At 50.1% G+C, this 17,698-nt stretch overlaps 1 protein-coding gene across 1 annotated transcript in view; it reads left to right on the top strand.

The window, feature by feature from the left end:
* The first annotated feature begins 359 nt into the window (after positions 1-359).
* HKDC1 (hexokinase domain containing 1) overlaps positions 360-17,698 on the top strand; it is a 51,364-nt gene continuing 34,025 nt past the window's right edge. The window contains exons 1-3 of the mRNA XM_029059210.2: positions 360-659; positions 6,008-6,170; positions 17,511-17,659. Of these exons, the coding sequence (XP_028915043.1) occupies positions 597-659; positions 6,008-6,170; positions 17,511-17,659 (375 nt within the window). The 5' untranslated portion in view covers positions 360-596. The remainder of the gene's footprint in view (positions 660-6,007; positions 6,171-17,510; positions 17,660-17,698) is intronic.

The raw sequence follows: 17,698 nt of genomic DNA, 5'->3' as shown, positions 1-17,698 counted from the left end.
CAAGTCAGGGGGAGGGAGGAAGAGAGAGGGGAGAAGGGGAGAGAGAGACAGAGAGGAAGAGGAGAGAGGGGCAGAAAGAGGGAGAGAGGGGAGGAAGGGGAGAGGGGCAGATGTAGGTGGGAGGCAGGAGATTAAAGTATCGGAAGGGGGAGTGTTATAAGGTGGAGCCCGGAGATTCTAGATTGTAAACTCGTCCTCTAGACTATAAGATTCTTGTGGGCAGGGAATGTGTCTGTAATATCGTTGTACTTGCCCAGTAGAGTGCTCTGCACAGGGTAAGTGCTCAGTAAATATGAATGATTGAGGAGAGAGGGGCAGAGAGGAGGAGGGGGAGGGAGCAGAAAGGAGAAGGCGAGAGGAGAGCACAGAGAGGAGGAGGAAGAGGAGGAGGAGAGAGAGCAGGCCACTAAAGGTAGCTTAATCATTGAACCAACAGCCTGAATGACTTTATCCCTAGACTACCAGGAAGTCTTCACATCTTAACTCCTGGGATATGAACAGCCTGTGAGGTTACAGGTGGAAGATCCAAAGCCGAAGTTTTTTTTTTTTAAAGAAATCTTTTCTCTCCTTGGGAACGGAACCGGATTTGCAGAAAAATGTTTGCGGTACATCTGCTGGCCTTCTATTTCACCAAACTGAAAGAGGATCAGGTCAAGAAGGTAAGGGCTGAAAGAGGCTCGCGGGGAGCCTCCTATCCTGGGGATCAAGAAGTTAGTCCAATAGGAGGGGAAAGGGGGCATGTGTTGACTATGTGCACCAAGTTTCTGGGAAGGGACAGGCTAGCAAATCCATCGATTATATTTTTTGAGGGCTTACTATGTGCAGAGAACTGCACTGAGCTCTTGGGAGGGGACAATACATCAGAATTAGCAGACACGTTCCCTTCCCACAAAGAGTGAAGAGACGGAGACAGCAAAGTGGAGGAGAATCATTCGAAATGTGTTTTGGACCTTTTAGGAACCCTTTATGCCCCAGAATGTTGGGGGGAGAAAACTCCATGACCGGGGCTGGGCAGACAGGAATAAAAATGGACATGGATGGGCAATTCAGCTTCAAAGATGTTCTTGATACTTTTTGTGACCTCCAAATGAGATATAGTTGTGTTATCATTATTATTTAATTAACAATATCATTACTTTTATTAATAATAATAATAATGTTGGTACTTGTTAAGCGCTTAATACATGCAGAGCACTGTTCTACGCGCTGGGGTAGATACAGGGTAATCAGGTTGTCCCACGTGAGGCTCACAGTTAATCCCCATTTTACAGATGAGGTAACTGAGGCACAGAGAAATTGTGACTTGCCCACAGTCACACAGCTGCCAATTGGCAGAGCCTGGATTCGAACCCATGACCTCTGACTCCCAAGCCCGGGCTCTTTCCGCTGAGCCAGGCTGCTTCTCTAAAGCTCTATGTTTAGCTGTGACTATGAGGTCCAGAAGTACAAGGTAGAGAACACGGTCTCTGTCCCTTCAGAATTTCAGGTTTAATAGGGAAGAAATATATCCGGGTTAAAACCAGAAACCCAGGCTTTGCTTTTCTTAATATTCCACATAAGTGGCATTAAAAATTTTACAAAAAGAAATAGGATTTTTCTCTTTGGATTTGTGCTGTATGCCAGGATGAAGCTCATAGGGGCCTCTGCTGGATGCACAGTACACGGGGAACTTAAGGTGATGTGTGAGCACCCCAAATCAGCCTCTCGAGCAGGCAATCGTATTTTTTGAGCGCCTACTGTGTGCAGAGCACTCTACTAAGCACTTGGAAGAGTTCAGTACAACAGAGTTGGTAGACACATTCCCCGCCCACATCGAGCTTACAGTCCCGAGTCTCCAGTCTCCACCTTGCAACACTCCCCCTTTCAATGCTATAATAATATTAACAGTAACTGTGGTATTCGCTAAGCGCTTACTATGTGCCAGGCACCGTACTAAGCACTGGGGTAGATCAAAGGTAATCGGGTTGGACACAGTCCCTGTGCCACGTAGGGCTCACGGTCTTAATTCCCGTTTTACGGATAAGATAGCCGAGGCCCAGAGAAGTGAAAACTAATTTTAATTTAATGTTGGTATTGGTTGAGCGCTTACTCTGTGCAGAGCACTGTTCTAAGCGCTGGGGGAGAGACAGGGTCATCGGGTCGTCCCACGTGAGGCTCACAGTCTTCATCCCCATTTTACAGATGAGGGAACCGAGGCCCAGAGAAGTGAAGTGACTTGCCCACAGTCACCCGGCTGACAAGTGGCAGGGCCGGGATGACTTGCCTAAGGTCAAAGAGCAGACGGGTGGCGGGGCCAGGATTAGAACCCAGGTCCTTCTGACTCCCCGGCCCGAGCTCTATCCACTAGGTCAAACTGCTTTTCCTAATCTCCTGTCTCCCATCTATATTTTACCTCATTCATCGGTGGGGCCGTGGGCGAGGGGCGTCACTGTCTTGCCCCCAAATACCAGGTGAGAAACAGTGTGGTTATTGGAAAGAACCCAGGCCTGGGAGTCACGAGACCCGGGTTCTAAACTTGGCTCTGCCCCTCGTCTGCTGGGTGACCTTGGGCGAGTCATTTAACTTCTCTGCGTCCCCGTTTCCTTATCTGTAAAATGGGAATGAAGTACCTGTTCTCCCTCCCAATTAAACTGTAAACCTCAAGTAGGACAGGGACTGTGTCCGACCTCATTATCTTCTATCAACCCAAAGCTCGGCACGGGGCTCGGCACGCAGTAAAAGCTTATCAAATGCCGCAATTATAATGCGGTTGCCCAGAGCAGTTCTTGACGACTTGAGGGCCGTTGGCCAAACTGGCAACTTCAAATAATCATTACTGTTGGTGGGCAGCGGTTGGACTCCTTTTAGCTGTTTAATATACATCGCTCCTACTGACTCCATGTTCACCTGAATGTATTCTTGCGTTTTAGGCCTCAGATTTTAGTATTAACCAGATTATATAACGTTCTCAGTTCTGCACTCGTGAACCAAAGGCTCATAACGATGAACTGGGTTCCGGTTGGGCAGTGACTTAGTGAACAAATAAGGAGAGGACGACGATGAAGACGGTATTTGTCGAGCACTTACCATGGGCCAAGCACCGAGGTAGATGCGAAATAATCAGGTCAGACAACGTCCCTTTACCTCACAAGGCTCGCGGTCTAAGAAGGAAGGATAACGGGTATTGAATCCCTGCTGGAAAACTGAGGCACGGAGAAGTAAAGTGATTTGTCCAGGGTCACACGGCCAAGTGGCCCAGCCGGGATTAGAACCCAGGTCCTCGGACTCCCGGGTTTGCGCTCTTTCCACTGGACCACACTGCTTCCCAGCACGTGGCGGTAACGTCCAGGTTACCTGAGGATGTGGATTCGGGGAACCGGCGTTGAGTTTTAGTCCTTACTACCGAGAGCTCTGTGGGTTGGCCAACCATAGACTGTCTCAAGAAGATGTCTGAAGCTTTTAAGGGGGCAAACCTAGCTTGCCTGACTCCTGAAATTTGGAGACCAGCAAATGAAATGGCCACTTAACCGTCTAGATGAGCATTTAGAGAAGCCGCACCGCCTAGTAGCCTGGCTCAGTGGAAAGAGCCCGGGCTTGGGAGTCAGAGGTCACGGGTTCTAATCCCGGTTCCGCCACCTGTCAGCTGTGTGACTTTGGGCAAGTCATTCACTTCTCGGTGCCTCTGTGACCTCATCTGTAAAATGGGGATGAAGACTGTGAGTCTCACGTGTATCTACCCCAGCTTAGAACAGTGCTCGACACATAGTAAGCGCTTAAAAAATACCAACATTATTATTATTATTATCATTCTTATTGTTAGAGTACGGGCCTGGGAGTCAGAAGGACCTGAGTCCTAATCCAGGCTCTGCCACTCGTCCTCTGTGTGACATAGGGCAAGTCGCTGCATACAGTGAGCGCTCAGTAAATACCATTGATTCATTCACTTCTCTGTGCCTCAATTGCTCCGTCTGTAAAATGGGGATTAAGGCCGTGAGCCCCACGTGGGACAGGGACTGTGTCCATCCCGATCTGCTTGTATCCACCCCAGCTCTTAGACAGTGTCTGGCACATAGTAAGCACTTAACAGATATTATTGTTATTGTTATTACTATTACTGTTGTTAATTAGGGTCCTGGCCTGGTTGACATGGGTTTACACAATAATAATAATAATGTTGGTATTTGTTAAGCTCTTACTATGAGCAGAGCACCGTTCTAAGTGCTGGGGGAGATACAAGGTAATAAGGTTGTCCCACATGAGGCTCACAGTCTTACTCCCCATTTTACAGATGAGGTAACTGAGGCCCAGAGAAGTGAAGCGACTTGCCCACAGTCACACAGCTGACAAGGGGAAGAGCTGGGATTCGAACCCACGACCTCTAACTCCCAAGCCAGGCCTCTTTCCACTGAGCCACGCTGTTTCCTTACAATTATGGTATTTGTTAAGCGCTTACTAGGTGCCAGGAACTGTACTAAGCGCTGGGGTTGATAGATACGAGCAAATCAGGTTGGACTCACGAGGGGCTCACAGTCTCAATCCCCGTTTTACAGATGAGGTAACTGAGGCCCGGAGAAGTCAGGTCTAAGGGCTTAGTACAGTGCTCTGCACATAGTAAGCGCTCAATAAATACTACTGAATGAATGAATGAATGAAGTGACTAGCGCAAGGTCACGCAACAGACAAGTGGTGGAGCCGGGATTAGAGCCCGTGACCCCCTGACTCCCTGGCCTGTGCTCTAGCCACTATCCACCCTGCTTTCCCTCACTTCCGCTCTTGTCGGCTGGGCTCTCTGGCCTTTGGGTGGCCTGAAACCTGCCTCTCCCAGAGGATCGAGGGTGATGGGAAAATGTCTTTGGCGTGACCTGGGCCTTTCGACCCCTTCTCTGATTCAGCCTTCTTCTCCCCACCTCCTCCTCCTTCCTCTCTGCACTTAAATCAGTCCCTTTTGGGGGTATTTGATATTCACCCCACCCTCAGCCCCCCAGCATTTATGTACGTAGCTACAAGTCATTTCCGGTAACGTCTCTGTCTCCCCCTGAAGACACGGACGGGGCAGGGAACGTGTCCGCCAACTCTGTCGTGTCGAGCTCTCCCCAGCGCTTAGTAGAGAAGCGGCCTGGCTCAGCGGAAAGAGCCCGGGCTTGGGAGTCAGAAGTCATGGATTCGAATCCCGGCTCTGCCCCTTGGCAGGTGTGTGACTGTGGGCAAGTCACTTCACTTTTCTGTGCCTCAGTGACCTCATCTGTAAAATGGGGAGGAAGACCGTGAGCCTCACGAGGGACGACCTGATGACCCTGTATCTCCCCCAGCGCTTAGATCAGTGCTCTGCACATAGTAAGCGCTTAACAAATACCGACATCATGATTATTATTACATTGCCCTGCACACAGTAAGCGCTTAGCGAATACCGCCGATCGAATGAAGACGGGTCTGGCATCAGTAGCAAGTGACTCACTGTCACGGTGAAGCTTGATCAGAACTTGGTGTCTCACGGGGTCCAGGGATCGGAGTATCAGTCAGTCGATCATTGGTATTTCCTGAGCGCTTACTGTGTGCAGAGCACTGTACTAAGCGCTTAGGGGAGTAAAATCGTGGCTCAGTGGAACGAGCACGGGCTCATGAGTTCGAATCCCAGCTCTGCCACTTGTCGGCTGTGTGACTGTGGGCGAGTCACTTCACTTCTCTGTGCCTCAGTTCCCTCATCTGTAAAATGGGGATGAAGACTGGGAGCCCCACGTGGGACAACCTGATTCCCCTGGGTCTACCCCAGCGCTTAGAACAGTGCTCGGCACATAGTGAGCGCTTAACAAATACCAACATTATTATTATTATTAAAATGCAGCAGAATTGATAGATACAAAGCGAGCTCACGGGAGTAGGCAAGGCTCTGGCTTCATTCCTTCAGTCGTATGTATTGAGCGCTTACTGAGCGTACTAAGCGCTCGGGAGAGTACAACAGAGCAATGAACGGATACGTTCCCTGCCCGCGACGAGCTCCTGCTTCCCTCCTTGCGGTTGTCTGTTACAGGTGGACAGGTTCCTCTATCACATGCGCCTCTCGGATGACTCCCTGTTGGACATGATGGCTCGTTTCCAGGCCGAGATGGAGAAAGGGCTGGGGAGGGACACCAACCCCACAGCCACCGTGAAAATGCTCCCCACGTTCGTGAGGGCGATTCCCGACGGCTCAGGTGAGTGGGCCTGTGGAAAGCTTTGACGCCGCTGGGCTCCCCTTGCTGACAGAGGGTCTGGCGCTTCCCTCATGGGGGCCCGGGCTTTGGAATAGCTCCCCAAACCCCAATCCGCCATTTTGGAACTCGAAGCAGCGTGGCTCAGTGGAAGGAGCCCGGGTTTGGGAGTCAGAGGTCGTGGGTTCGAATCCCCTCTCTGCCACTTGTCAGCTGTGGGACTGTGGGCAAGTCACTTTGCTGCTCTGGGCCTCAGTTACCTCATCTGTAAAGGCTGAAGTGGAAAGAGCACAGGCTTTGGAGTCAGAGGTCATGAGTTCAAATCCCAGCTCTGCCACTTGTCAGCTGGGTGACTGTGGGCAAGTCACTTCGCTTCTCTGTGCCTCAGTGACCTCCTCTGTAAAATGGGGATTAGGACTGTGAGCCCCACGTGGGACAACCTGATTCCCCGGTGTCTACCCCAGCGCTTAGAACAGTGCTCTGCACATAGGAAGTGCTTAACAAATACCAACGTTATTATTATTATTAAAAGGGGGATGAAGACTGGTAGCCTCACGTGGGACAACCTGATGACCCTGTATCTCCCCCAGCGCTTAGAACAGTGCTCTGCACATAGGAAGCGCTTAACAAATACCAACATTATTATTATTATTCAGCCCTCCTGGGAAACTTCGGTCTTGTCAGAGATCTGAGACGAGCTAGGCTAGAAGCTCAAGTCTTTGCTACGTGTTTCCATGTTTAGCGTGAACGGTCCTTTCCGGCAATCCCTCGCCGAAGCCAGCCTTTCCAGTCAGTGCAAGGGGGCTCCTCCTTCACGGAGGAAACTAAGGGGAGAGGCCAGAAGGAGGAAGAGAATGACTTGCACACAATCTCATTCATTCATTCATTCATTCAATAGTATTTATTGAGCGCTTATTATGTGCAGAGCACTGTACTAAGCGCTTGGAACGAACAAGTCGGCAACAGATAGAGACGGTCCCTGCCGTTTGACGGGCTCACGGTCTAATCGGGGGAGACGGACAGACGAGAACGACGTCGACCAGAGTCGAGGGGAAGAACGTCTCGAAAAACCGATGGCGACTAAATAGAATCGAGGCGATGTACATTTCATTAACAGAGTAAATAGGGTGATGAAAATATATACAGTCGAGCGGACGAGTACGGTGCTGAGGGGAGGGGAAGGGAGAGGGGGAGGAGCAGAGGGAGATGGGGGGAGAAGAGGGTTAAGCTGCGGAGAGGTGAAGGGGGAGCGGTAGAGGGAGTAGAGGGAATCTCTCATCCTTGTTCCTCCCTACTCATCCTTCTTAGCCTCATCATTTTTTTAATTGGTATTTATTAAGCCCTTACTATGTACCAGGCACTCTGCTAAGCGCCGGGGTAGATACAAGCTAACCGTGTTGGTCACAGGCCATGTCCCCCATAGGGCTCCTAGTCTTAATCCCCATTTTACAGATGAGGTAACTGAGGCTCAGAGAAGTGAAGTGACTTGCCCAAGCTCACACAGCAGACAAGTGGTGGAGCCGGGATTAGAATCCAGGTCCTTCTGACTCCCAGACCTGTGTCCTAGCCGCTAGGCAACACTGTGAGTTTGCCAACTAGCCTCTGTGTAAAGCTGGGGAAGCCCTCGTCAAGCTGAGGTTGAGGGGGCACCTCGGGGTCCGCGTGGCTGAAGTCACACTATCTCAGACGATGATGATGGTATTTGTTAAGCACTTCCTATGAGCCAAGCCCTGTTCTAAGCATTGGGGTAGATACAAGGTAATGAGTTTGGACACAGTCCCTTGTCCCACATGGGGCTCACAGTCTTAATTCCCATTTTGCAGATGAGGTAACTGAGGCACAGGGAAGTTAAGTGACTTGCCCAAAGTCACACAGTTAACAGGTGGCAGAGCCGGAATTAGAACCCACGTCCTCTGACTCCCAGGCCCGGCCATATTGCTTCCAAGGACTGTCCTAAGCGCTAGGGTAGGTACAAGGTAATCAGGTTGGACAGAATCCCTGTCCCGCACCGGGTTTGTACTCTAAATTCCCGTTTTACAGATGAGTTAACTGAGGCGCAGAGAAGTGACGTGCCTTGCCCGAGGTCACACGGTAGACATGTGGCAGGGCCGGGATTAGAACCCATGACCTTCTGACTCCCAGGCCCGTGCTCTATCCACTAAGCCATACCTTTTCTCATTTATCGAGAAGTTCTCATTTATTGAGAACTTACTGTGTGCAGAGCACTGTATTAAGCGCTTGGGTGAGTATAATATAGCAGAGTTGGTAAACACATTCCTTGCCCACGAGGAACTTAGAGTCTAGAGGGGGAGATGGACATTAAAATAGGTCACAGAAGAGGGAACTAGTCGAATATAAGGTTTATTTACCTAAGTGCCGTGGGGCTGAGGGTGGGGTGAACCAAGGGTACAAATAAATCTAAGTATAAGGATGACACAGAAGGGAGAGGGAGTTGGGGAAATGAGGGCTTAGTCAAGGCAGGCTAAGATGTGATTTTAATAAGGCTCTGAAGGCGGGGAGAGTGATCGTCCGTTGAATGTGAAGGGGGAGGCAGTTCCGGGCCAGAGGCAGGGCATGAGCGAGGGGTCGGCGGTGAGATAGACGAGATCGAGGGACAGCGAGAAGGTTGGTGTGAGAGGAGCAAAGTGTGGGTTGGAATAGGAGAGCGACGGGGTGAGGTGGGAGCGGGCAAGGGGACTGAGGGCTTTGAAGTCGGCGGTAAGGAGTTTCTCTTTGATGTAGGGGTGGATGATCGACCGCTGGAGGTTCTTGGAGAGTGGGGAAACGTGGGCCGAGTGGTTTTTTAGAAAAATGATCCATCCTGCAGAATGATGTCGGAGAGGCAGCTTTCAGCGACAAGTTCACCATCCTCCAAAGTCCCCAAACAAGACTGCTGTTGTCACTCTAAATGAATCCTACCTCCCTTCCTACCTTTCCACCCTCAAGGCCCTGGCCTCTGGGGTCTTCAAAGCTGGGCCACTATGGTGCCGAAGAAATTTGGCAGGAAAGGTTTTCATCATCATCCCCGTAAATATTTACTGAACGCCCGATGGGGGCTCCGCGACCACGTTCGAGGACGGACACGGATCCTGCCTTCCGGAAGTTTATGATCGAATAGGGGAGCATCTCCTTAACAGACAGGCGCATTCCTAGGTTCCGACTTTTCATTTTGAATGTGGGGGCCAAAAGGATGCAGGGAGATCGGTGGGGTGGGCAGGTGGGAACTGAGAGGGGACTGTCTTCAAAGGGCTACCGATAATTATGATGATATTCTGTGAGCGGTTGTTTTGTGCCAATCACTGAACCAAGCACTGGGGTAGGTACTAGATAATCGGGTTTGACAATCCCTGTCCCAGATAGAAAGCTCAGTGTAAGTAGGAGGGAGAGAGAAATTAGGCGATTTGCCCAGAATCACACAACAGGCAAGGACTGGAAGTAGTGGAGCCTAGTGGTAAGAGTGTGTGCCTGAGAATCAGTGGCTCTGGGTTCTAATCCTGACTGCCACTCGCCTGCTGTGCGGCCTTGGGCAAGTCACTTAATTTCTCTGTGCCTCGGTTCCCTCATCTGCAAAATGGGGACGGATTCGTTACCTATTCTCCCTCCGACATAGACTACGAGCACCGCATGACCTTTGGTGACCTTCGAGAAGGCAGGTTTGGTGGAGCGAAGGAACAGGAGCCAGATTGGAAGCGCCTTAGGAGAGAATTGGAAGAGAGGAAGTGGAGTCAGCGGGTGTAGACAACTCACTCAGAGAGTTTGGAGAGGAATGGTAGGAGGGAGATGGGGTGATAACCGGAGGGAGCCGTGGGGTCAAGGGAGGGGTTTTTTTAGGATGGAGGTGACCCGAGCACGTTTGAAAGCAGTGGCGAAAAAGCCATCGGAGGATGAACAGTTGAAAATGGCAGTCGGGGAGGGAAGGAGGGCGGGGTCAAGCGCTTTTATAAGGTGCAGCGGGATGGGGTCAGAGGTGCAGTGGAGAGGGTGGGTTTGGAGAGGAGGCAGGAGATCTCTTGAGATATTTCTGGGGAAAGCGGGAGAGTTGAATTAGTCGTAACTGGCCAAAGCATTTCTGAGTCAGGAGTAACATCTTGAATTTGTACGGTACTTATTTTTCCAAAACCCTTTCACCTATCTCATTTTAGTTTGGGCTTGGTGTCGGGGCTAAGTTCAGTTCTGGGGAGCAGCCTCCACCTGGGCCTGGGGAGCAAAGGTGGGATGTGACTCCGACATCAAACCTGACTGCTCAGAAGCTCCGTTAGCCTGCTCTCCCCTCTGTCTCTTTCTCTCTTTCTCTCACTCTCTCACACCCCTTTGCCTTGAGATCAGAGTGCCGGGGAGTTTGAGAAAGATGGAGGAATCAGTTGATAATATTAATAACTGTGGTATTTGTTAAGTACTTACTACGCATCGCACACTGTACTAAGTCCTGGGGTGGATACAGGGAAATCTGGTTGGACACAGTCCCTGTCCCTGTCTTGCAAGAAAGAAAGATGGAGGAATCGGTTTATAATATTAATAACTGTGGTATTTGTTAAGTGCTTACTACGCACCAGACACCGTACTAGATCCTGGGGTGAATACAAGGAAATCTGGTTGGACGCAGTCCCTGTCCCTCATGGGGCTCACGGTCTTAATCCCCATTTTACAGATGAGGGAACTGAGGGACGGAGAAGTGAAGTGACTTGCCCAAGGCCACACAGCAGAGGAGTGTCAGAGCTGGGATTAGAACCCACGACCTTCTGACTCCCAGCCCCGTGCTCTATCCGCTAGGCCACGCTAATTCTTTTTAATATGTCCTCTCCTCAAGTCTTTTCTTAGAGAAGCAGCGTGGCTCAGTGGAAAGAGCCCGGGCTTTGGAGTCAGAGGTCATGGGTTCGAATCCCGGCTCGGCCACTTGTCAGCCGTGTGACTTCGGGCAAGTCACTTCACTTCTCGCTGCCTCCGTTTCCTCATCTGTAAAATGGGGATTAAGACCGCGGGCCCCACGTGGGATTCCCCTGTGTCTACCCCAGCGCTTAGAACAGTGCTCGGCACCTAGTAAGCGCTTAACAAATGCCAACATTATTATTAAGGAGAGTCTTTCCTTGAGAACTGCTCCCTGTGATCGCCACAGCTGCTGCTGCTGCTGCTGAGCTTGGCCAGGACCAGGGCCCGGTTGGTTCCTCCCGCCTCCCCTTGCCCTCACAGAGGGATCAAGCCGTCCTTGCTCTTTGGCTGAGACCCAGAAAGGTGTGTCCCGTCTTAGGGTCACTCTCAATCGACGGTCTCCCTGGTACAGTCCAACTCCTGTGTTTGCACAGTGACGGTTGCCCTGATTGTGGGGGAAATTGGGCCTCCTGCCCAGATTGGCTCCAAGATATGTAACCCAGCTTCCGGGACGTAGAGTTATATTCGCTTTCTTCCTCTCCCCTCCCTCCAACTTTCCTCTCTGGCAACCGTCCACGCCGAACAGGTAGCCTCCCTCCCCTCCCCCATATCCACCCCCCCCCCCCCCCCCCCCCCCGGCTACGTTACGTAGTATGTCGATGGTTGAGGGATATGGCAGTCCTCTGAGCAATTCAGTTACTCTTCTTTGTTTTTTGGTATTTGTTAAGCGCTTCCTATGTGCAGAGCACTGTTCTAAGCGCTGGGGTAGACACAGGGGAATCAGGATGTCCCACGTGAGGCTCACAGTTAATCCCCATTTTACAGATGAGGGAACTGAGGCACAGAGAAGTGAAGTCACTTGCCCACAGTCACACAGCTGACAAGTGGCAGAGCCGGGATTCGCACCCATGACCTCTGACTCCCAAGCCCGGGCTCTTTCCACTGAGCCACACTGCTTCTCTATCCCTTTGTAATCCCTCTCCCTCCCCTCTAGACTGTAAACTCGTTGTGGACAGGGAATGTGAATGTTTCTGTTGACTGTCGAATTGTATTTTCTCGAGCACTTGGTACGGTGCTCTGTACACAGTTATTATTATTAAATGCCTTCGAGTCATTTCCGATTCGTAGCCACTCCGTGGATATACTTTCTCCAGAGCGTCCTGTCCTCTGCCGTAATTCGCAACCTTTCTAATGGTTCTTCTGTTATCGCTGTTATGGTCTCTCTCCATCCAGCTGCTGGTCTGTCTCTTCCATGTTTTCCCTGGACTTTTCCTCGCATTAGTGTCTTCTCCAGAGAATTAGTCCTCCTGATTATGGGGCCAAAATATGCTAATCTAAGTCATTTGGCCTCCCAAAGACCACTGTGATTTAATTTGCTCTAAAATCCATTTATTTGTCTTTCGGGCCGTCCTTGTTATTCGCAAAAGCCTCCTCCGACACCACATTTCAAAAGAATCGACGTTCTTTCTATCCTGTTTTTTCACTGTCCAACTATCGGATCCATTCACTGTCACCGGAAACACCCTAGAGTTGACAGTTTGTGTTTGTGGCAATCATAATATCAGCACGTTTCATTACTTTTTCCAGACTCTTCATGGCTAGTCTTCCTAACATTAATCTTCGGCATATTTCTTGGCTAGTAGTTCCTTTATTATTGATTATCGATCCCAGGAGAGAAAAATTGTCAGCTGTTACAATCTTCTCTCCGTCCACTACAAATGTGTTAAAACTTCCAGTTGTCATGATCTTTATTTTCTTGACGTTCAAATATAGGCCCATTAAGCACTCAATAAATATGATTAACAATGTTGGTATTTGTTAAGCACTTACTATGTGCAGAGCACTGTTCTAAGCGCTGGGTAGATACAGTGTAATCAGGTTGTCCCACGTGGGGCTCGCAGTCTTCATCCCCATTTTACAGATGAGGGAACTGAGGCCCAGAGAAGTGAAGTGACTTGCCCACAGTCACACAGCTGACAAGTGGCAGAGCCAGGAAGAATACATATTTAATGCCCAGCTGAGGAAGCGAGGCACGGAGAAGTCGAGTGACTGGCGCAAGGTCACACAGCAAACGTGCGGCGGAACCGGGATTCGAACTCGTGACTTCCGACTCCCAAGCCCGAGCTCTTTCCACTGAGCCAGATGAATCGAATGAATAATGGTCGGAGGCCTGAGGTAGTCAAGATGGAAGCCTGGTTTCTGTGGCGGCTTAGAGGAGCAAGCCTCGACAGGCGTCCTCAAAGTTCAGTGCTGATGAGGAAATCATCGAACCCAGAGGAGGGTCCAGAGTTCAGTGCCTGAGTAATTAGTCAATCAATGGCATTTACCGAACGCTTACTGGGTGCAGAGCACTGTACTAAGCGCTTGGGAGAGTTAGTAGATGTGTTCCCTGTCCACAGTGAGCTCACATTCTTGTCTTATGACGTAGAGTTGCTTCCGACCCAATCAAATAAGGATCAAAGCCACGCTTTGATCTCGGCTCCTTCAACGAGAGCACCGTCAGTTTGATTGTTGGGAAGCGGCAAGGCCTAGAGGATAGAACAGGGGCCTGGGTCAGAAGGTCCTGGGTTCTAATCCCGGCTCTGCCACTTGTCTGCTCTGTGACCTTGGGCAAGTCACTTCACCTTCCTGTACCTCAGTTCCCTCATCTGTAAAATGGGGATTAAGACTGTGAGCCATGTGTGGGACAGGGACTGGGTCCAACCTTGTATCTACCCCAGAGGGAGCAGCGTGGCTCAGTGGAAAGAGCCCGGGCTTAGGAGTCAGGGGTCATGGGTTCTAATCCCAGCTCCACCACCTGTCAGCTGTGAGATTTTGGGCAAGACACTTAACTTCTCTGTGCCTCAGTTACCTCATCTGTAAAATGGGGTTTAAGGCTGTGAGCCTCCCATGGGACAACCTGATAACCTTGTATCTCCCCCCACGCTTAGAACAGTGCTCAGCACATAATAAGCACTTAACAAATACCAACATTATTATTATTATTAGTGGAATGAACACGGGCTTAGGACTCGGAGGTCACGGGTTCTAATCCCGGCTCCACTGCTTATCAACTGTGTGACCTTGGGCAAGTCACTTAACTTCTCTGTGCCTCAGTTACCTCGTCTGTAAAATGGGCATGAAGACTGTGAGCCCTATGTGGGACGACCTGTTTATCTTGTATCAACCCCAGCGCTTAGAACAGTGCTCGGTACATAGTGAGCGCTTAACAAATACCAACATCATTATTATCGTCAGTACAGTGCCTGGCACATAGTAAGCACTTCAGAAATACCATAAAAAAAGGAGGTCTAGATCCCAGTCAACCCTTGGGGCAGGCTGAGGATCCAATTTCCCTGGAAGGATTTTTGAAGAGGGAGTAGTTACATTCCCTCCCAAAGTTTTGTGGATCTCCACAGGTCAAAAGCTTAGGGCCCTCGGGATTCCTTCGTTCATTCAATAGTATTTATGGAGCGCTTACTATGTGCAGAGCACTGTACTAAGCGCTTGGAACGTACAGTTTGGCAACAGATAGAGACCATCCCGGCCCAGTGACAGGCTCCCAGTCTAATCGGGGGAGACAGAGGGCAGAGCAAAACAGAAAGAAACAAAAACAAGACAACATAATCACGATAAATAGAATCAAGGGGATGTATCCCTCATTAACAAAATAAATAGGGTAATAAATAATATATACAAATGGGATGCAAAGCACTTTGGGAGTCCTGAAGTCTGAGTTGCCCTGCTGCTGACTTCCTGTCATGCTGTGAAAAGCCCTGCCTTTCTGATCTCAGAAATGCCTCGCGAGTAAATGAGAAGGCTGTGGAGTTGAAAACAGCGGCGAGGCTTCTTAATACCTTGCAAGAGGTAACTGAGGTGCTGCACTGGAAGAGTCGTTCGAATCGTAGGAATTGCCGTCCGGTTGAGCAGAGAGTTCTTGGTATCATCAACTCGGGCAAGGCAGTAGCTCATCGACTGCCTTGACTACTGCATCAGCCTCCTCTCTGTGAGCTCCTTGTGGGCGGGGAACGTGTCTGTTTTTTTACTGTACTCTCCCGAGCGTTTAGTACAGCGCACGCAGTAAACGCTTAATTAATACGGTCAACTGACTGACTGTCAGCTCTCCGGCCCATACTTCCCTCGGCTGCCTGGATTATTTTTTTGAAAAACCATTCCTTCCTTATCCTCCCATTCCTCAGGAACCTCCGGTGGATGTCCATCCGCCTCCACATAATAATAATGTTGGTATTTGTTAAGCGCTTACTATGTGCCGAGCACTGTTCTAAGCGCTGGGGTAGACAGGGGAATCAGGTTGTCCCACGTGGGGCTCACGGTCTTAATCCCCGTTTTACAGATGAGGGAACTGAGGCCCAGAGAAGTTAAGTGACTTGCCCACAGTCACACAGCTGACAAGGAACCGTCGTCTTTAAGGCGCTCGCTAGACGCTTTCCCTCCTACCTCACCTCACCGCTCTCCTACTACAACCCGGTCGGCACAGTCCGCTCCTCCAACGCCAACCTTCTCTTTGTCCCTCAGACTCTTCTGTCCCTCCACCGTTCCCTTCCCCGTCTTCTCTCTCGGGAATGGAACTCCCTCCTCCTTCGTATCTGACATTCCACCACTCTCTCCGCTTTCAAAACCCTCCTAAAATCACGTCCCTTCCAAGAGACCACCTCTGACAGAGCCTGCGTTTCCCCTACCTTCTCTCCCAGAAGCGGCGTGGCTCAGTGGAAAGAGCCCCGGCTTGGGAGTCAGAGGTCATGGGTTTGAATCCCGACTCTGCCCCTTGTCAGCTGTGTGACTGTGGTCAAATCACTTCGCTTCTCTGTACCTCAGTTCCCTCATCTGTAAAATGGGGATGAAGACTGTGAGCCTCATGTGGGACAACCTCATTCCCCTGTATCTACCCCAGCTCTTAGAACAGTGCTCTGCACGTAGTAATCGCTTAACAAATACCAACATTATTATTATTATCATTATCACCTATTTGGCTGCTTTGATACTCCCCCCCACCCCAGCCCCTATGTAAATAGCCTTATACTCTACTATTTCCCCTATCCTAATCTGTTTTAACATCTGCCTTCCCCTAACAATAATAATAAAAATAATGAAGTTACGGTACTTGCGAAGTTCTTACTATCTGCCAAGCACTGTACTAAGCGGTGGGGTAGATTCAAAATAATCACGGGGGACACAGTCCCTGTTCCATATGGGGCTCGTGGTCTAAGTAGCAGGGAGGAGAAATTAATCCTCATTTTACAGATGAATCGACATTTTACATGAATCCCCTCTACGCTGCAAGGACATCATGGGCAGAGATTGCAACTACCAACTCGATTATATCATACTTTCCCAAGAGCTCAGTACAGTGCTCTGCACACAATAAGGGCTTAAGAAGTCCCACTGATCGATTAATTATCCGTTGTTTGATCCGCCAACCACCTCGGCATTCGTGTATTTATCCATTTTTAAATGTCAGCCACTTCTGGATATTATTTGTATCTCTTCGTTCACTTGAAACTGTGGTTTACTTGTCAATTTATGTCTCCCTTATAATAATAATGATAATTACGGTATTTGTTAAGCACTGATTATGTGCCAGGCACTGTACTAAGTGCTGGGGTGGATACAAGCAAATCGGGTTGGACACAGTCCCTGTTGGGCCTTCCAGTCTTAATCCCCATTTTCTAGATGAGGGGATTGAGCCCCAGAGAAGTAAAGTGACTTACCCAAGGTCACACAGCAGACACGTGGAGGAGCCGGGATTAGAACCCATGACCTTCTGACTCCCAGGCCCGTCCTCTAGCCACTACGCCATGCTGCCTTGTCAGAGTGTGAGGGCAGGGGTGATCTTTGACTTTTTTTAATAGCATTTGTTAAAGCCCTTACTATGTGCCAGACACTGTTCTAAACTCTGGGTTAGATCCAACATAATCAGGTTGGACACAGTCTCTGTCCCCCATGGGGCTCCCAGTCTTAATCCCCATTTTCCAGATGAGGGGACTGAGCCCCAGACAAGTGAAGTGACTTGCTCAAGATCACACAGCAGACAAACTGTGGATTAGTAGAAAGAGCCGGGGCTTGGGAGTCAGAGGTAGTGGATTCTAATCCCGGCTCTGCCACTTGACTGCTGAGTGACTTTGGGCAAGCCACCTCACTTCTCTGGGCTTCAGTGACCTCATCTGGAAAATGGGGATTAAGACTGGGAGCTCCACGTGGGACAACCTGATCGCCTTGTATCTCCCCCAGTGCTTAGAACAGTACTTAGCACATAGTAAGCGCTGAACAAATACCATCATCATCATCATTATTATTATTACAAGTGGCGGAGCCGGGATTAGGAAGCAGGTCCTTCTGACTCCCAGGCCCGTGCTCTACCCACTAGGCCACGCTGCTTCTGTTGCGTGTTCTGCAAGCGCTTAGCCCGGGCTCAGTCAGCGACACCGATCCCGATGCGGGCTGCCAGGCCCGACGGTCAGTGAGTTGTCTGTGTTGCAGAGAAGGGGGAGTTTCTCGCTCTGGATCTCGGTGGCTCCAAGTTTCGCGTCCTGAAGGTGAAAGTGTCAGAAGATGGGAAGCAGACGGTCCAGATGGAGAGCCAGTTCTACCCAACGCCCGAAGAGATCATTCAAGGGAACGGGCCGGAGGTGAGCGGGGCCCGAACTTCTGGGGCCCTGGGCCCTGGA

Source organism: Ornithorhynchus anatinus, chromosome 3, assembly GCF_004115215.2.
Source record: "Ornithorhynchus anatinus isolate Pmale09 chromosome 3, mOrnAna1.pri.v4, whole genome shotgun sequence".
Lineage (NCBI taxonomy): Eukaryota > Metazoa > Chordata > Mammalia > Monotremata > Ornithorhynchidae > Ornithorhynchus > Ornithorhynchus anatinus.
Note: the sequence above shows the minus strand (reverse complement) of the source record. Positions and strands in the feature narration are given on the sequence as shown.